Source organism: Pseudorca crassidens, chromosome 10 (genome assembly GCF_039906515.1).
Source record: "Pseudorca crassidens isolate mPseCra1 chromosome 10, mPseCra1.hap1, whole genome shotgun sequence".
Classification (NCBI taxonomy): Eukaryota; Metazoa; Chordata; class Mammalia; order Artiodactyla; family Delphinidae; genus Pseudorca; species Pseudorca crassidens.
In genome coordinates this window covers 33,491,897-33,512,534 of record NC_090305.1, presented here as the reverse complement: position 1 = coordinate 33,512,534, position 20,638 = coordinate 33,491,897, and the positions used below count along the sequence as shown (strand labels likewise).

The following is a 20,638-nucleotide window of genomic DNA, read 5'->3' as shown; positions in this document are numbered from 1 at the left end:
TGTCTCCAGGACATGACCTGTGTGACACAGCCCAGGAGGAGTAGGGGGGCACCAAGTAACGAGGAGTGTAAGTTCTGGAGGTCAAGGTCCATTGTAGAGCCTGAATCACATTTTCCCTGAGGGCAGGGACGGACCTGTGTCCTCCAAGCACATGCACAGTGCTCAACAGAGAACACACACTCCAGAAATATCTACTGGCTGAATGAATAAGTAAATGGATGAGAGAAAGAAAAGCATGGCCACATGGACTTCCCTCTGCCAAACTTTCACTGCTGAAAGTACACCTTTTGCAAAGTGCATCATCTCTTAAAGCCGGGCACAGCTGTATGTACAGCTCTCAGGAGTCCCAGATCCCTGGAGGGCGCAGAGACACTTACAGCTCCACAGTTGGGCATTTCACAGATGAAGGAGCCTGAGGGCTGGCCCAGGGCTTGCAGGGGCGGCCCCTCTGCGGAAGCCAGGACCGGGCCTGGTGGTGGCTCTGGAGACTTGGGCAATTCACTCTCCTCTTCTCTCATGGATTTCCTGTCTTCTTCTGGGTCTTCCTCCTCCTCCTGTACCTCTTCATCTTCTTCACTCGTCTGGTGTTACGGCAATAAAAGCAAAAGGGGGAAAATCCCCAAATGGCATGTTTAGTGATGAACAGAACCCAGGAGCTAGGAGAGGAGAGAAGGGCTGGACGCTGGGGCTGCATCGGCTTCTTTGTGCATAAGGAAGGGCTGGCAGAGGCCTCTGGGGAGCGATACGGTTTCTGCAAGGTTGGTCATTGGACACTTGGAATTCTGAGGGCAAGAAAGTCCCCCCAGCCCACTTTGGGTTCCCTTATCACTTATAAAAACATATCCTAAGGCAGAGGATATACAGATTTCTGTATGTAGAGTTTCTCCCCCTTTAGTCCCACTGACTAAAACACAGGCAGGATACCCCACTTGCAGCAGCTCTGCCTCCCCAGAGCAGTGAGGAGGGTTTTCAAGCAGTAATGACACTGTGGAGCCCCTCTGGACAGAGACTAAAGACCTATCAGGATTTGTTTTTAAAGGTCTTCTAACACACTTCCTTGCAAGATGCCCGAGATATTGATTTGACCTGTGGAAGGCACATGACCCATGGCATTCTGATGCACTTCTTCTCTGTTCTTGTCAGAAAACAGGATCAGAGACTGAACCACAGTGACTCTGAAAAGGAGCAGAAATGGAAGGGGATATTCCCTTTTATTTATCATGTGCTATATATATATATATATTTTGGTCTCTGATAATGGTCTCTGATCATGGGCCCGCTATAAAAAAGAATAAGAAAAATATTTCTATGAATAATTATCCTCTTTGTGACTGTGTCCCCTCCCTCTGCTTCAGAACAGCAACAAGGTGCAGAATTAAGCAGAAGGTCCTGACCTTCGTCAAGGTTAACAAGACAGTTAATGGAATAGCCTGGAGGAGGTACCTGGGCTGGGTGGGGATGGGGGCCAGGGATCTAGGAGGCCCTTTTAGTGAACTAACTACCTTACTCTGCAATCTCAGTCCTCACGGGGGTGGGGTGGGGGGAGGGTGTGTGTGTAAGGGATGCTTGCTCCTCCGGGCCTAGAAGGACTGAGGACCAGGGATGGGAATTCCGTGTTACGTCAACCTCATTTTAGCGTCTATTTTACAGCACTTCGTGGTGTACAAAGTGTGTTTGCTGTGTCACTGAATAGGCTGTAAACAGTCCTCCTAGTTTACAAATGAAGAAACAAAAGGGATGTCCCGCTGCCTTCCACCCTGATGGGTCATCTGTCTCTGCTGGGCTCTCTGCATACCCACTGCTTAAAGCATGTGGGCCGGGGGACTTCCCTGGTGGCACAGTGGTTAAGAGTCTGCCTGCCAATGCAGGGGGCACGGGTTCGATCCCTGGTCTGGGAAGATTCCACATGCTGCGGAGTGGCAAAGCCTGTGCGTCACAACTACTGAGCCTGGGTTCTAGAGCCCACGAGCCACAACTAGAGTCTGTGTGCCACAACTACTGAAACCCGCACGCCTAGAGCCCATGGTCTGCAACGAGAGAGGCCACCGCCATAAGGGGCCCGTGCACCATGGCGAGGGGTGGCCCCTGCTCGCCGCAACTAGAGAAAGCCCGCGCAGCAACGAAGATCCTACGCAGCCAAAAAAAAAAAAAAACAAAACAAAACATGCACATGGTCTGCAGTTTGGTTTACCCCAGACAGTAACGTAACTCTGGGTTACGTTCTTAGAACCTGGGAGCCAGAATTTCCAAGAACAAAGATTTCTGAGAGTAGCAGTACCCTGGGATCCAGAAACCACCAGCTTTCTCTCTCCAGTTTGGATTGGGGATGGGAGAGAAAGATAATCCCAGTAAATATGGGCATTTAGCACACTGCTCACTGTTTCAGTATTATCCTTATTTAATATGGTATATATGCATATTTGAGACCATGTATTAACAGGGTATACTTAAGAAATGGTCCCAGTTTCCAGTGGGTAAATTAGGATTAATCAGTAATGATTACATTTGCTGAAAGACTTCAACGAATACAGATGTAGGCTTAATACATTTTACAGAGTGATTTATGATATAAGCTTACAGATCTCTTACTAGTATAGAATATACAGGTGGATATCACTTAAATGGCCTTATTCTCATATGAATCAACCACCTTCCAACCTCAGAGAATTTCAGGTAAAATCATGTTACGTCTAACTCCATGGGTTCGCTCCATTCCTTTACAGAACTGGAACTCTGGTCTCAGGTACCAGGATATTAAGCGGACGGAGGCCCACAGCTCACCATTTAAAGTAAATTACATGTAACTTTCAATGGCAATGGCACTTATTCCACAGCAGCTGTTATACAATTTTCAAGTTGTTATACAAATGCATACAATTTTCTCACCATGCTATTGTTTGACAGCTCTTAAAAGTTCCATAGAGCCATTAAATTACAGATCAAATTATACTGTCCTGTGATTATATATGTCTCATGAACGTAGACAGGTTTACTTCGAACAGCAATCTACGCATGTTCACAAAATGATTTATCATCAAGTGAAAGTGCTCACTGATGTGACGAGAGATGCAAAGACAGAGGACAAAACCCTAACGTGTAGAACTCTGTATCAACAAGTTGGCCATTTCGTGATGCATCATGAAAGGAAACATTTGGTATTATTCCAAAATTGGCAGAAAAGTGGGCAAGTACAGAGCAGGGAGATGGTTATGTATTACACAAAGTGCTCAAAACCCTGGGTCCAAATAAGAGTTTCTTGAGGAGATTTTTATTTCTCAGGCCTGCAAATGGCATTTGTATTATGAGAAATTTATAAGTTAAAACACAAATGCTCAACAACCCAAATTTCTTCAACGACACAAATTTGAGTGTTACAGTCACTGATGAATGATGATGGTGATGACAACATACTGAAGGCCTGCTGTGAATCAGGGACTACACACACACACACACACACACACACACACACACACACTGCTAGTTTTCACAAAAATCCTGCACAATATTTTTTTTTCATTAAAAAAAAATTATTTATTTAGGCCACACCATGCAGCTTGCTGGATCTTAGTTCCCTGGCCAGGGATTGAACCTGGGCCCTCAGAACCTCAGCAGTGAAAGCATGGAGTCCTAACCACTGGACCACCAGGGAATTCCCTACAAATTTTTATTTTTTAAACAAATGAGAAATTGGCCAGAGAACGAATTTTCCCCAGAGCACATAGCTGGTAAAGAAATTGAATCGAGATTTAAACCCTGCACCGTCTGCTTCTAAAGCCTCAGCCTTAGCTCCTTGCCTGCCTGCACAGGTCCACAGATGCACATCTGTCCATCTGGACACGGCTTAGGTTTTCAGCTCAAACACAGAGCTAAACCTCTCAAAACCATTGAGAACCAGCCGCCTTTCCGTGTCAGAGGGAAGGAGGATGTTCCCCAGGCCCCTTGTCAGTGGATCACACTGCAGGCAATTCAGGCCTGGGACCATGGGGGAGCTGTGCCCTCGGAGCCTTGACCGCTGTCTTCCAAAGTCAGGTAACTGCCTCAGCTGGTTTCTTTTTCTTTCTTTCTTTTTTTTTTTTTGCGGTACGCGGGCCTCTCACTGTTGTGGCCTCTCCTGTTGCGGAGCACAGGCTCCGGATGCGCAGGCTCAGCGGCCATGGCTCACGGGCCCAGCCACTCCGCGGCACGTGGGATCTTCCCAGACCGGGGCACAGACCCGTGTTCCCCGCATCGGCAGGCGGACTCTCAACCACTGCACCACCAGGGAAGCCCTCCGCTGGTTTCTTGAACTGTGCTGAATTTTGCTCACAGCCAGACCCACAGGTTCGCCTTGAGTGGAAGCAGGAGCCTGGGCAGGGAACAGGAAGCTATGGCCAGCACTTCCCTCTCGCCTCCTCAGCAGAGCCCACCTTGGCCTCCTCTTCGGCCTGCAAGGGTGGAAGGGCCTGTGACGGTCTCAGGCCAGAAGTCAGGTCACCTGCTGGATGAGCTTGTGCTATGCTGACCTCCTGGCCCCTAAAGAGCAGTCACTCCTCACCCTCCTTTCTCCCCCCCCCCCCCGTCTCCCTTGAAAAGTCCCTGAGCTACCCGACTGTGCTCCATATGGGGGGAATATACTCCCTTTAATAAAATATTGAGGAGAGCTACCAAGTGTCCCAGGCAGGCCCAGAGGACAAGAGCAGGACCCCCTCCTAGGACTGTGCCTCCTGCACCTTCCCCGTCCTTGCATGGTCCCAGTTTTTCATGTCCACTTGGCAAACTATCCTCAGAAGGTTGACTGTGTCTTCACAGTGCCCTAAAGGGAGTTGTGAGCTACCACAGTGGCCTTGAATCAAGATTTTCTTGTTTTTGGGGGGGCCTGAGTCATCTCTGCACATTCAGCTCACAGGTCACAAGGTGTGGTTGCACCTGACCCAGCCTAATATCGGCTCCTGGCAAATAAGCCCAAGGAGGTGTGGTGCCTGGGGTGACGTCTTAACCTTTCCTCCTCAGTCTGAGGCTACACGCTGGCTCGGGCCTTTCCACCCACCTGCAAGACACTGCTGGTCCAAGATGGCGCCTGTGCCTAACGTGGTCACACCTTCCTTAGTAGCCCTCCTCCACTCAGAATCTCCTGGTTCACCCCCTCTCTTCCCAGGGAGTTCATAGAGGGATTGTTGCCATGACCCAGAGCGACTCCTACCTGGGAAAAACGTTCACTCATTCATTCAACAAACATTTACTGAGTGCTGATATCGTGTCAGGCACTGTCCTAGGCACTTGGTAACACCCAAGTTGAAGAGACATCAACTTGATTTGGGAAACCATATCCTCTGATTTTGCTCCCTTCCAAAACATGACTCTGACAGATCCCAGAACATTCCAGAATTGGAAGGGACTTTCCAAATCATCTAAACCATCGGCCCCCTTTTACTGGTCAGTAAGCGTAGGGGCCAGGTCCTAGGTCTCCCAGGCCAGTATTCTTTGCGCTTCCTCATTTACTGTCTATTCTGCTCATTCAGAAAGCAATGCTCTGTGTGACCTTGGGCAAGCCCCTTCCCCTCGCTGGGCCTCAACCTTCTGCCTGAGGACTGGTAGAGCTGGATGAGAGAGAGTCCCCAAAGGCCATATCTAAGACTTTCTGGACCTCATCTCATACTACTTTTAAAGACTCTTGGGGTTCACAGTAAACTTTCTCCTTGTGTATGCCACATCTTCCCACCTATAATATATGCTCCTGGGGCAGGGGGCAGAGGCCGGTTTACAGCCCCGGGTCACCCACAGCACTGCAGACATAGTGGGAACTCAATTGTTTTTAGTTGATTGAACCAGAAGAGTCCACGTTGCTTTTTTAAACGTTAGCCACAGGTGAGAAAAAGGCTATTCAGATATAAGATATCACTACTTAAGGCAGTCAAACAAAACTCATCATAGGAAACCCTGAATATAGAATACTGCCATCTCTGATCAAAAGAATGGCGATACCATTCTATTCTACAGATGTCTATTTTTTTTTATATTTGGGTCCAAATATAAATTTATATATGTGTATATATTTCTTAGCTAGGATCAATTCTTAGTTAGGAACTTAGGCTTTGAAGCATTAATGAGTCCAAGTGTTTTTGCACTTCTCTAAGAGGATTTGCATTTGCTTGCTCTTAAGTGTTACACCAGGGAATCAGGCTCAGACAACACACTCACCAGCCTTTTGACCATGGCTAAGTTACCTAGGCTCTGTGCCTCAGTTTCCTACCTCACAGAATTGGTATAAGGAGTAAAAAAGTCAATATGTGTAAAGTGCCTCCTAGTACAATGCCTGGAATGTATGAAGCACTATGTAAACGTCTGTGAAAGAGATTAACCCACATATGTGCTAGTAACACTTACATGGGGGACACAATTGGGAATGAAAGTATAATTACAAATATTCACGATGTTTATGAATTCCAAACACATTCCCTGATGGTTGCAGACGAGAGTTTAGTAATCTGTTGTAAGACGTAATTTTTACACACACATACGTGTTTTCCACAACATGTGAGAAGATTTCCCTTTGGCTGTGGATGCAGAGAAGAGAGTTAACCACAAGGACAAAAGTGGTAGTAATTTCCAAAGCCACACAGAGGCATTCAGAGAAGATTTCGATCTAGTGATGTCTTTTTTTAAAACTTCTTTCTTTCTTTTTTTTTTTTTTAAATTAAGCAACATTTATTTTTGGCTGCGTTGGGCCTTTGTTGCTGCGCGGGCTTTCTCTAGTTGCGGCGAGCGGGGGCTACTCTTTGTTGCAGTGCGGGGGCTTCTCATTGCAGTGGCTTCTCTTGTTGCAGAGCATGGGCTCTAAGTGTGCGGGCTTCAGTAGCTGTGGCACGTGGGCTCAGTAGTTGTGGCTCGGGGGCTCTAGAGCGCAGGCTCAGTAGTTGTGGCGCATGGGCGTAGTTGCTCTGCAGCATATGGGGTCTTCCCAGACCAGGGCTCAAACCCATGTCCCCTGCACTGGCAGGCGGATTCTTAACCACTGTGCCACCAGGGAAGTCCCTAGTGATGTCTTTAGTAGGTTCTTCATCTTAATACGCAGACAACTTTGGATTGTCTGCTAATGAAGGAAATCAGTACCAAGGATAAATGGTGATGTGAGGATCAGAATAATCTACACACTGCTAACTAGTTCCCCAATAACTGAGAGTTCCTGGCGCCATCTAGAGGTCAACGTTGCTCCTTGGGCATGCTTCACAGAAGCTGTGTAAACTCCGAGTGCACTTAGGTCTTTCTAAGGCATGTTAGTTCTCTGGTAAGGAGCATCTGTGACTGTGGAAGGATCAGGAAGTGCTATCCCAGAATGTCGGGGTGCCTCTTATAAGTCACCCACATCAAGGCTGGAACCACCACGGTTTAACTCCCCCGGTGCCTACCTGCCCTGGAACGCGAGCCAGCCCTCATCTCCTGAACTGATCACTGGGCTGCGGGTCAAACCCAAAACTGCCTTCCCTCCGCCTAATTATCCCAGGAAATCAAGGCCTGAATCTCACCTGGGAACTGGCCTGTCACCCACCAGTGCCAGCCACTTAGGGACCTGGGCATGGGGCAGGAGCAGGGCCCGAAGAAACAGCACCCGGGCAGCTTCACTCACCACACAATCGTCGATGATTTCCGAGAGCCGTGTCCGGTGTTTCCTCCCCAGCCTCATGATTTTTTTCCACGTGTAGTAGTACTCCACACACTGAGCCACCGTCTTGGACTTCACCTGCCGGGAAAGGCACCTCAAGATCAGCTCCAGCAGTGGGCAGGGTGCAAAGCAGCAAGCTTTTGTGCAAGTTTAAGTTTGTAATAGGTATTAGGTTTATGCAGTTGAATAAAAACATATACATGGTGAAAAATCTCCTCCCCACACCCGTTCTCCATCCATCCATCCATCCACCTGTTCCCCCCATACCCCTGCAACACAGCTGGCCCCTCTTATTCATGTCTTGGGTGTCATTCCAGAATTTCTTTACATATATACGAACAAACAGGAAAATATATTCCTCCCCACCATTCTGCCTCACAAAAGGTAGCATACTCTATGTACTGCTTTGCATCTTGACTTTTTTTCGCAAGAAAGCTTGGAGATTTTTTTCACATTCGTCCAGAGAGAGCTCGTTCCCTTTTTTAACCCATAAAGCAGCAAATCCTTTTTCAAATGCTTGAATGTATTTGGCTCTCCAACTTGTTGACATTCAAAATCTATTTATGAAAAATGTTCCTTAGTAATCGAACAGGAATATAAGACAAGTTATGACGATAAGAGCTTAGTGTTTGCAGAAAACAAGCCTTGCCCTCTTCTCCCCCAAAGGGGCAAAGATAAATGTGTTTTAAAGAGAAAAACATTCCTTTGTTTAGTTCATAGTGCTCTAAGCTCAAAGTGGGGTTCAATAATGTGGGTTTTCTGGAGGTAGATAAAAAGGCTGGCTGTCCCCTTGGGGGCAGGAACATGGCCACCTGCATAGTGAGAATGAAAAGAGTACCTTCAGAAGTCTGGTCTCCTCAAAGGTGGCCCCTTCATGTCCACCTGATATCATGAATTTCTACATTAGAATCACCCAGGGAGGGAGGATAGAGTCCCAGAGAACCCTTGTTTTAAGTCCTGCATTGCCTGGTGAGCACGACACATAAATCCATCAGGTGCGGGGCCTTTAAGGAATGAGGCTGAGGACAGACCAGTCCCGGGGGGAAGGTGACCCAGGAGAGATGGGAGCCTGGGAGCTGCTGGGATAGAGGGCAGCAAAGAGTCCAGTGGCCTCCAGGGCAGAGTAAGTCGGGTGCGAATTCAGATCTGAAGACGGAGGCAAGTTGGAGAAAAAGTCCACCTATTCTGATTCTCATCCAGTCAAGGCCCAGGATTAAGGACAGGAGACATGAACCCGGGACAACACTGAGGCCCAGCCCAGAGCCAATGGCAGCTGTCACCTGGGACCCTGTTCTCTGTGGACCTGAGCATCTTAATAACTCAGTATGGCTCCATCATTCATCATTTTGCTGAAATACTCTTGAATCATTGTAACTTTTGGTCTAAACCATCTCTCAGCCAATTAAGGCCTATTACGTTTATTATGTGCTGGATAAAGCGCTATTTCATCTTTGTTAAAGAGCTCTACTTTGCTGTGAAATGCTATATATGTAACATGTTATTGTTGTTGTTATTATTATTATGTGGCTGCACCGCACAGCTTTCGGGATCTTAGTTCCCTGACCAGGGATCGAACCTGTGCCCCCTGCAGTGGAAGCTCAGAGTCTTAACCACTGGACCGCCAGGGAAGTCCCTGTAACATATTATTTTTATTAACACTGTCCTTATGATCAGGGGCCCAACACCAGAAACTCTGCTAGGGGGACGGCTCATATTCTCCCTTCTCCAATCCCCCCTCCCCCAATTCTGTCAGAAACACTATAGATCTGTCAAATACACATGAAATAGTTTATATAAATTGTGAACCAGAAGCCTCAGGTCTATTTATTCTGACAGAATGCATGAATTACACATTTTAATTAAGATAAGAATACCCCTCCCCCCCCACTGCCACATCCAAATAATCTATATTCTCCTCCCCCCACATCCCTAACACCAGAGCCAAGCCATCCATAACAAATACCATCCTTTACCAGCAAGAGATGGAAGACATTCTTTTGTTGAGAGTCTTAAGCCAGTAACCAAATAGTTCTATATATCTTTAGGTGTACAACTTCCCAAATTTGGTTTCACGTAAGCAATGGGAAAAAGAATACTTACCATCTTCTGTACAAAAATAAAGTCTTTGTTGTAAGTGGCTAGTGCTTTATTAAACAGTTTTCTTTCTAGGGAGGTCCACTTGTCCGAACCTACAACAAAACACACATTTCATAAAAAAACAGCTCAGTTCTCCTCACTTGTGGTTGCTGGTTCACTTAGTTAAGTTACAAACTACAACTGTTCAGCATGTGACAGAATACATATCACACTCCTTTCTGAACAGGAAGTGCAGTGTAATGGTTAGGAGCCCTGACACCTGGGTTCAGATCTCAGCCGTGGCCTTGACCTTGGCAAGTTATTGAGCCTAAGACTCAGTTTTATTACCTACAAATGGGAATAATTCTGATCGTCTCCACCTCTTAAGATTTCTGTGAAGGTTAAAGAAGGTAATGCCCAAAAAGTGTCTAGCTTAGTAACTGGAAAACCATGAATGCTTAACGGAGTTTAGCTACAGTTTTTTTAATGTAATTAGGATGAGGGCAAGCATTCACGGAGCAAGTGATCCTCACATGTGCTGGATTCAGCAGTCTTCACCCTCAAGATGTTCACAATCTAGTGGGGAGAAAACCAGGAGGCCCTGCATTCAAGGTGATGATTGCGAGGATGAAGGGAGGGGTCGGGTGCCGATAGGGCACAAAGGAGGGACACCACACGCAGGTTAGGGCAGCCGGGAAGGCTTCCAGGTGGAGAGAACACCTGAGCGGGGTTTAAAAAGACACAGAAGCAAGTCAGGCAAGAAGGAGATGGAAGGCAATTCTGGGGAGAGAAAGTGGCATGTGCAAAGTCAGAGGCAAGCAGTGAGAGGACACATTCATTCATTCATCCATTGGGCAGATACTTCTTAGGAGTTTACTACATGCAAGACACAAGGGGAAAAAAACTAATACTTATAAGTGCTTACTATGTGCCAGGCTCTAAAGTACTTCACAGAGAGTAGTCATTTGGTTCAATAGACAATCTGTAAGATTGGTATTACTGCTACCCATTTTACAGATGAGGAAATGGAGGTGTTCAAGAAAGAAGCAGTAATCCAGTACAGCTCGACTACAGGGTTCCAGCAGAGGGAAAGTAGATGAGGCTGGGAGGTGAGAGGGACCAGTTCCTGACGAATCTGCAGACCAGTGAAGAAGAGGCCTTGCAGTGCCGGGCTGGTGCATCTTGCCTTGCTGGCTGAACTTGACATTCTCGTCAAAGCAGGATATGCAGATGTTTACAGAGAATGGTACTGGCCTATTTCCAAGGCAAGTCCTACTTCTGGGGGCTCAGTCACTGTGGCTGGTTTGCAGAAACTCGGCCTCATTCTGATTTTTTGAATTCCCTGTATCTCTGATTCTTTGGATGGTACATGGCTGGGCTTTTGATAAGCCTCTACTTTTCAGAGCTGTAATCCCCCAAACTATAGTATTTTTCCTTCCAACCAGAACAAGCCCAAGTTTTCCATTTTGCTATGCTTGACGGAGGGGCTCAAGTAAGAAAACCTGAATTGCTTCTTCCCTCGAAAGGTTGAGCCCAAATCATTCAAACAAGTGAAACCACGCCTGGCAGGCAGGCAGGAGACAGACAGCCTCGGGTCCTTGAGAAAATATGTGACTCAGTGATGTCAGCTCAGATTTCTGAAATAAACACCTTCTCTGTGCGACTCCCTGATGGGTCCTTAAGCCAAGAGCTCTGGCTCCAGATGTAGGATATGCTCTCCACAGCTGGGCTGCTTCAGGCCTCTATAAAAGTAGGGCCACCACCTGATTTCTTTGGTTTGTTTCTCTCTTTAATTCTAGAAGGAAAGCAGCTTTCTGATTAACCCTCGGAAGAAGGAAGCCTCTTCCACGGGTTCTGGAGACCAGGACATCTCTGGTTGCGCAAACCACCATAACAGGGAGAAGTGGGGCCAGAGGTTCGGAGGGGCTTTGCTAGAGTGGATGTGAGCAGAGCATGTCGGTGGGGTTTGGAGCTCTGGAGCACCGGCATCACCATTCCTCAACTTCTGTCTAACGCTCAAGGGCTTCGGGTCCCAGCTCCCGTTTGCTCCCCTTGCCCAGAGGCAGAGACAGAAAGAGCAAAACAGAAAGGCTGAACCAACAACTGAAAGGCCAAAGAAGAGTCATGGCTCCTTTTAGGTATCCATTGAAACAGCAAAGAGAGATCAGAGAGGCAATGGTGTAAGAGGACCATGATGGGGACATGTCACACTAGCTGAGCCCCTGGACAAGCATATAGGGAGGTTGCTGTGCTGCCCTGATACAGGTCCAGTCTGTGCAGCTCTGGGTTGCACCTCACATAGGAAGTTAGGGAATATTTTGCTGATGAAAACCCCCAATTAGATGAATGAGAATCCTTTCCACCCTCAGCCAGATCCTATGTTTCCCAAGTCAGAGAGCAGCTCGAAACCCCCGTGAGACACTCACAGGGCCACGCAGCCTTCTCAGGCCAGCACCCAGCCTCTATGGTGGACACACTTTCTTCCACCCCACGCCAAGCTTGTCATCTGATTACTGTCCAAACCGCAGTGTTAAGTCCCCAGGTCTGTTTACTTGTGAGAGGTATGTCCCTACACATCCCCAGATGGCCTTCCAGCTGTAACCCCACAGAAGGTGAAGTGACCTCCTGGACCATCTGTTATGGGGGATCCTCAAGCCTCATGGGGGAAGGAGGCCTTCTCTCCATCAACTCTTTGGTGGTGTTTAGGGCTGCTGCTCTGTGATGGGGTCTTTAGTCTTCCCAATCCCAGAGTGTCCACTCGACACCACCAGTCCTGGATTGGAAGTGGGCTACACCCTCGCAATTTCCTCTCTGTGCTGCCCCCGACCTGAGGTGCTCAGATGGTGAGAGATGGCTCCTCTACGTAGTCCTAGGGTCTGCGCTTTAGCACACGCGACTGTGCTGTGCGTGCGTGTCTGTCCAACAAGGGTGTCCACAAACTGAGAGGCAGAGGCAGGGCCAGACAAGTCCATTGGTTCTCACGCTCCATCTTCACTGCACCCTGATCATGGGATTGCCCACAGGACTGAGAATCCACTCCTGGGCTCTTGGGCTGGATTCCCAGGCTGAAGCCGGGTATATAGACATAATATCTGGATGCGCTTGCCCCAAATAATAAAGTCACTGTGCTGTGATAAAAGGGGTGACTTTACGCAGGAGACCACAGGCTGCGAATCTGGTTCTGCCACTCACTCCTTCTGGGGCCCGTGCAAGTTTACTTCTCTGAGTCTCAGTTTCCTCTTTTGTGACTCGGGGATCCTGACGGTCATGCTGTGACTGGCAGTGTTTAGTCCGAAGTATGTGCACAGAGAATGCTTCAGATCTGGCCACTCGGACGGCAGATCCCAAATCAGCCTGCAGCCGTGGGACACACGCTGTCCCCTGCTGACATCTGTGGGCACTCATGAAGCCTGCCGGTCCCTGCAGCATTCCCTGTCGTGTGTGGGCTCACCCACAGCCTTACTCTGGGCTACCTGTAACTTGCAGCCTTCTCCTCCCTGCCCCGAAATCCTCCTGTAATCCAGACAAGGCTCAGCGTCTCTCCTCCTGGGGTCTGTCTGGCAGGAGCATTTTCCTCATTCTTGGACAAGGTTTTCTAAGCCAGCCCTTCTTGGATTCTATTTCTTGAACAAAGTCCAGGATAAAATGCAAAAGCGAGGCAGGGGGCTGCCCCAACTCCTCACCTGCCCTCCCCCTTTGAGATCCCTGCTGTCCACTCAGCATGTCCCTGGGGTTGATGGGCTGATGACACACCCTCCCTCCCCACCCCCATCCATTCTCCCTGGGGATTCCTGGCTAGTGGGCTATTATGAGCAGGGGTCCCTAACAAGACGATTAAGGCTAATTACAAAGAGCCTAATTAACTGGAGGAAACTGGTGCTGGAACAGTATCCAGAGGAAAAATGTTCTGAGCTTCGGTTGCTGGGAAACAGGCTCCGGATGGTGGCGAAATTTGGGGCAATCTATAGCGAATGCAGGCAATTAAAAAGAGACGTGGAGGGGTGAGAGAAAGTTTGGGCACAGTATGTTTTAAAGAGGGGCTTTCTGTCTTCCTTTCAAGCTTTTAAAAACTGTTCTCGATGCTGTTGTTATAGCAGTTACATAAGAAAGACACGTTCATTGTAGAAAAAGGAGGACCTGTTTCTACACCAGATCTTCATTTCCGTGAAAGGTTTTCCATGATGGGTGAAGACTGAGTAATTTTTTTAGGGGTGCAGGTGAATCGGGTAATACCAAAGTTCCCTCTGGAGGCCAAAGGCAGGGAGGCCTTGATCTGAATCCAGAACCTGAGCTTGTCCACTAGCCTCTTCTCCACAAGTGCCACGTCAGGCAAAGCAGCAGAGTGAGTATTAACTCCGTTCCTGCCCTTCAGGGGATCACTCTCCAGCTAGCAACATGGGCTAAGGATGCCTGTGAGATGACTTCACAGCTGCGCTTCTTACAAAGTATTCTCTGGAGAACGTAATTCTGTCTCTTCACCAAACTGGGGCAGCTTCCGAGACAGAGACCAGGCCTCCCCCCGACTGAACGGGTATATTCCCTCCAGGTCTCTCCCATCTCCGGAGTCAGGTCAGGGCTCAGGACCCAGTGAGCGCTTGGGCTATGGTGGGGGCCCACAGTAGCCTCTGCTGAACCCTTGCCAAGACTCCCAGGGCCAGGTCTGACACCCCTCCACTCCGTGCCCATCTGCAGGAACTACTGGCTCAACGGAAAAACCAAAGACGCCGGAAGCTCTCTAATCACAACCAGGCATCCTTGTCACCCTGACAGACCCACACTCAAGCCTTCCCCACCCAACCCAACCGCTGACTGGGAGCCACTGCAAACAACCGCTGCCACTTATGGGCGGAGGGTGTGGAGAGAGGTCTGGACCGGGTGTGAATTAGAGAGCCTGGGGGCCACTGTGACAGCCCCCTTCCTCTGAGGATCTTAACAGGACTCTTCCGGGCTTGCCAAGCTGCCCACCTACAGTGATGTCTCTCCTGGGCCCCAGCACTGGTCGCTCTTTCCTTTTCTCACTGAACTGCTTGGGATGGGATGGGATGGGGTGGAAGGGCAGGTCAGGAGGGAAGTGATTTTTCACAGGCTCCTGTCACTGTCTCCCCCAATTCACAGTCTGCACCCCTGAAACCAGTCTTGCCACCTTCCCTCCAGGGCACAGGCTGGGGAGGTCTGACCTCTCTCTAGACAACTGGAAGCCTGGGGTGCAATTCCAGGGCCGGAGTCGGGCGGGAGTGACACTGGCCACAGCCGCAGAGCTGGAAGCAAAGGAGATTTCAGAAGACAGTGTCCCAGCAAGGCTGGACCTGAGCTGACAGTCCTGCTGGAGAGCAACCCAAACAGGGCTTGGCACGAAGGCCAAGGCAGGACGGGGCCACGGGGGTGGGATTCACTGACACCCGGAACCAGTCAGAGGGTGGGGTGGTTAAAAGGGCGGAAGGCGGTCGCGGCTGTTAGCTGGGGCACGTGACGGGGGTAGACTCTGTGGCCTCCTCTGTGTTCTGGAAGGGAACCGCCAAGGGGATGGAGTCAGGCCAGACTTCAGAGATCTGTGACCTTTGTCCTTTGTGCTCATAATTCTAGAAGATTCTCTGGGACCCAGTCTGTGATCAGTTCCTGGAGAAGAGAGATTACTGGCAGACCTAGGTGAGCACCCTTTTCTTGGGGACACACAGCTAATGGGACACCAACCCTTCACACCGGACAGCTCCACCTCTCTTGTCTCCAAGGGTCAAAAGGATTCTGGAAGCAACAAGAGTGCTTCCTGGTCTGCTTATAGGGAAAGGGCGCAAGGGATGGGCAAAGGATTTCCCAGGAACCCCCAACTCCCGAAGATCACTGAATTTTAGCAGAGTTTAGGGCCTTCTAGTTTCAAAGCTTTTAGTACTATTTTAAGGTTGTTGTTTGGTGTTGTTTGGGGTGGAGGTGGTCTCTAGCCCATAGCTTTCCCGTCTCTTTTATGTCATGATACACACTAAAAAGATCACAATACCTGCTTGGCATGCTGGGAAGAACTGGAGGGAATTTGGGGCCCAGACAAGGCTGCTCACAGCTGGAGATGAGCAGCCCAGAGGCGCCGCCCACCCCAGTCACCCCAGGGGCCGAGGGCAGCCACAGCAGATGCTAGGGAAGTCTCCTCGCTAAGCAGAGAAGCCTGACCCAGGCTCCAGGAGGCTGGACGGCCCGTCAGGGTTTAATGGGCAGCAGATGACGCTGGGAATTAAGAGGACTGAATTGTTTCCATGGCAGATTAGAGAGAACTCCTACATCTTCTACCCACACTTGGGGCAGACACCAAGCAGGAAATGATGGAGACAGTATTAAGAAACTGGCTCCTTGAGGCCATGGGGTTACATGATGGATTTCTTATCCAATGTGTCCATTCTGTGCTTGCCTAGTGCCAGCAGCAGCCTGTGTGCCGGGAGCGATCCACAGGCAGGCATCCCGGGCTTGCTGTGCTCAGGTGAGTGGCTTCTGAGGCCTTTCCACCCTGTGATGACAGGCAAGAGGGCCAACTCGGGAGAGGAGCCCGTTCTGCAAGGCAGACGGTGGTGGGGGTCACAGGGAGCCCCCTGAGAACACGCCGGAATCTGCAGAACAGCCCTCACCTGAGGCCACATCTGGCCGCCTGGACTGAGGACTGGAAAAGGTATTTACTGGGTCCCCAAGGCCACTGAAGTACTTAGCACCCATCTACGCACGGTCCCCCCAGGCACCAGAGACACCTTCAAATGATTAACAACCAAGGGGCATTGGAGGACCCAGCCCTCTCTGAAACAGAGAACCCAGGCAGGTGCGTGGAGACCCCCAGAATGGACAGGGCTACTGGTTAACGGAAATACAAATGTTGACTCCAACTTCATTGTCACCGCAGGTTCCCCAGCCTGTTTCACTCTCTCTGCACGACTCTAACTCCATTCAACTCTCCAAGGTGTGTCCTCTTTCCCTCGTACTGGTGATGCCATCGTTAATCAACCCCCTCCTAAGAGAGACTCGTATGTATATGTACGTGTGTGTGCACGTGTACATGTATCTGTGCGTGCACACATACACATGTGCATGTACACGTCTTTCTCCCGCCATTAGTGATCCGTCATTTAATAACTGCCTACCCCTCAGACTCCAAACTACACAGGACAGGACTCTGTCTACATCTGTCACCGTCACTTCCCCCTCTTAGTGCTAGGCACAGTTTCCTGTACATAGGAAGTGCTCATTAATTGTTCAACCAATGAATAATAAAGCTACTAGACTGTGCCAGGCAGTGGGCTCCATATACTCTCTCAAATCTTCACAAAGTCCTGCAAGGGATGGAGTATGAGCCCCACTTTACAGGTGAGGAAACCAAGGCTGCAGAAGGCCACGGGGTGCAGGCAAGATGTGAACCCACATCTACTGATCCCAAAGCCCAGGGGCCGCTGCGTGCTGTTGCCCCTGTGGTCTACCCCCTGTGGCTCTTCCTCCGGGTGCACCGATCTCACTGCTGCACGTGCGGGCCTTGTCCCCTCGTCCAGCTCTTGGCACACCCATGAGGGGCAGGCCCAGACAGACAAACGCCCGACAGCGACCAGCCAGCCGACACAGCTGCCCCACCACCTACGCCCCAGAGGCCTTGAGAGCACAAGCGGCGCTGAGGACAGAATGGGTGCTATCTGTTATTAAAAGGGGACACGACCAACACGCAGACAGCCCGCTCTCGGGAAGCAAGGGGGCACAGGGCTCCGGGCAACCTACCGGCATAGTGGTAATTTGCTAAAGGGTGACATTTTAACCTGACTGGCTTCCGCAGCAGCAGCATTTCCAGAGCAGCCTGCAGACCCGTGGGAGAGAAAAGGCGAGAGTCAGTCACGGGGCTTGTGTCCTCAGAAGACCATCTGCCTAATGGGGAAAACGAGCCAGCATTGCAGGGCCCGGGGTTGGGGGGCTGGAAGGAAAAACAGAGGAGACTCCCCGATTTGGGGTCTTCCTTCTGGTCAGCACCCAACAGAACTCATCATCCTAATACCTCCTCCGCCCATGCCTGCAGCCAGCTGGTCTTGTCCCAAAAACCCAGGTGGCAGCCAAAACCCACTCCTTCCTTGGTGAGGGCCCCAGCTTCAGAGATACGGTGGAGCCTCCTCTGTTTGGAGGCTGAGTCTCTAAGGAAATGAGTGGGTGACTTGGAACTGTTTTTGCAGAAAAATCACATGTTTCATTACAACTGAACATCAACAGCTATATTAGTAATAACTGTACTACATACTGTCCTTCCAGGGAGCCTTGCTAAATAACCCTTTCAAATCTAAGTCCCTCAGCCTCACTGAGTTTGTTAAAAAAGTGGTGCAGGTGGAGTTGAGCTGTGGATGGTTTGGGGATCTCAAATCTTGCTACTCCAAGTGTCGTCCATGGACCAGCAGCACGGGTATCCCCTGGGAGCAGGTTAGAAATGCAGCACCTTGGGCCCCACCTCCAGAATTGCTGAATAAGAGCCTGCATTTTAATAAGACTCCCTAGGTGATGTGCGTGCACGTTAACAGTTTGAGAAGCACGGCTCTGCGGCACTGATCTTAAAAGGTCAAGGAGAGTTCTCCAACATTCTAGAGAACCCTTGAAGGGTATCAGTAATCTCATGAAAAGGTAGTATTGGGACATTTGTTTACCTTCACATTTTCATAAAATCAAAAAAGCAGGAGGTTAGCTCTGGTATAAGAATCATGTATTTACTAAAGGGGAAGCTGAGGCTAGTGACAAAGTGCTCCAGCCAGGGGTCCAGGTTGAGCAGGCAAATGGTCAGCTCTGATTCTGGGAAAAGGGCACCAAAGTTCTGGTTTGGGGATGCCAGAGAACTGTGCCAAAAGTGGAAGAATGACACCAGATGGTGCACAGCGAACATTTCACTTTGGTTAGGGGAGCAAACGGTTCTATGAACGTCAAACTCTGGCTGATTTCCAGGTAGGGAGGAATGACAAGCAGAGTATGACAGGCTATTTTAGGCCAAGCCTTGCTTCAGGAAGGCCTTCTACTTCCATCACTGCAGACCTGTTCCCCGATGTGAATTACAAGACTGCTGAAAAGAAATTCTAGTTTCCCAAAACACACGTTGCCATCATTATTACTTAGGAACAGATGTGTAAACAGAAATCCAACTGGAGGTTTTCTGCAGGCTTTCAAATCCTGGCCTACTCATTGAGATAAGGAACATGGGAGGCACACCAACTGGCCATCATCTTAAGAGTTGGTTGTGAGGGGCATGAAACAACACAGAAACTTGGTAAAATACTTTTCAGAATTCCGACATGAAGCATATGAACTGGGAAGCCTCCTTTTCACAGTTCCTTACCATCACATCACCTTTGGCCTCAAAGAGAGAGTGCAAAGCAAATTCAGAATTGGTCCCTCCACCTGGCAACGCACTGGAACAGCACAAATTCAGGAGATTCTCCACTGTTGGGAACAAAGAGAGGCCACTGCATCAGAAAGAGCTCAGGGTCACCGGAAAGACAAACCGATCCTGGAGCCAGAGGCCCCCGGGAGAGGATCCAGCCCTTCCTGCCCAGTTCTTCCCCTGCTGCCAATACCTCTTTGCTGGAAGTCGTGGTTTTCCAGCTCTGGCCAGGGCTTCCATACCAGTGTGGCCTTGTGTGTGTCCTGGGCCAGGGCAGAGACATCCTGGAGTTCCGGGATCTCCGCTTGGAATCTCAAGCCAATGTTGATGCGTCTTTAATCACAAGAAGAAAAGCAACAGTGTGGTCTTCAATTTGAGACCAAGGGCAACTGTCAGGGACTTGAAAAAGAAGGAAGCCGGTTCCTTCTGCAAGAAGAATGCAGGGGCACTTCCTCACAGGGTGATCTGAAGATTCCAGGCGTGGCCTTTCCACTGGGATAAGGAATAGCTTTACGATTGGGGAGAGATGCTGTGGGGAGCAAGGGAGAAGCCTGCCTGGGGCTTCAAAGCTCCCTATAACTGGGAGAGGGAGGGTCCTAATTCCAAGGGAACGGCTGCCCAGAGCACGGCCGAGGGTACCACTTAACCCAATGGGACAAATACAAAGTGCTTATTCCATTTTTTAGCCCTTTCAGACCACGTTCACATAAATGATCCCATCTGAACCTCACCAAGACCTGTGATGTAAGCAAGGCAGTGATAATTATTCCTACTCAATAGATGAATTAACTAAAGCTTAGAAAGGTTAACTTGATCAAGATCAAATAACAAAACGGTGCTGGAACCAGGTTTCCTGATTCCTGACTCAATCTACTCACCACTCTACCATCTGGCCTCTTCTGTGCTTATCCATGAAAATAACCAGCTTTCTCTTCCATTATACCCCCCAACTCAATTACTCAACAAGGCCACTTGGAGGATCAGCTAAGAATCTTAGGGAGGGGCTGGGGGATCAAGGGCATTTGGATGGAGCCTTGTGGAGAGCTAGGCGCCCTAAGACAGATGTTTCAATGTCACTGGGGATGTGAAGGCATGCGGCCCCAACCAAACTGGCTCACGGAGCCACAGATGGGGACGCCTGGTTCTCCAAACACAAGGCTCCTTGCTTTTAATGTGTTTAGTCTTTAGAAAAGGCCTTGACATACTGGCAATTACAGGGAAACAACAGTACTTGAGAAATACCACGATCCTACATTTTTTACAACTTCTTGCCCAGTGGCCACTCTGATCCCAGAAGCACTAGCTACACTTCTCAAAGCTCCCCATCCCTTTTCTAGGCTGAGGCTTCTGTTCTAAAGAATAATTGGCTTTTCCTTACGGTTCGACATCAACGGTCTGCTCTCCAGGCCCTGGGGTGACTGTCACGTTGCTGCCATCGATGCTGTCTGAAGCACAAAAACCAGGGGTCACTGGTCAACAGGGAAGGGTACTGAAGAAACTAAATGAGCAGTTACCTAAACAGTCATGACAGGGCCCCTCTCCTACCCAACCCATGCCAG

General features: G+C 49.4%; 1 protein-coding gene across 19 annotated transcripts in view; it reads right to left on the bottom strand.

Moving 5' to 3' along the window:
- Nucleotides 1–20,638, bottom strand: part of TRERF1 (transcriptional regulating factor 1) — a 295,497-nt gene that overhangs the window by 6,675 nt on the left and 268,184 nt on the right. For all 19 annotated transcript variants that reach the window (XM_067752932.1, XM_067752930.1, XM_067752927.1 and 16 more), the window contains 7 exons: nt 20,458–20,524; nt 19,273–19,412; nt 19,035–19,138; nt 17,450–17,525; nt 9,740–9,828; nt 7,604–7,717; nt 378–581 (listed from right to left, as the gene is read on the bottom strand). In XM_067752932.1, coding sequence (XP_067609033.1) covers nt 378–581; nt 7,604–7,717; nt 9,740–9,828; nt 17,450–17,525; nt 19,035–19,138; nt 19,273–19,412; nt 20,458–20,524 — 794 coding nt within the window. The remainder of the gene's footprint in view (nt 1–377; nt 582–7,603; nt 7,718–9,739; nt 9,829–17,449; nt 17,526–19,034; nt 19,139–19,272; nt 19,413–20,457; nt 20,525–20,638) is intronic.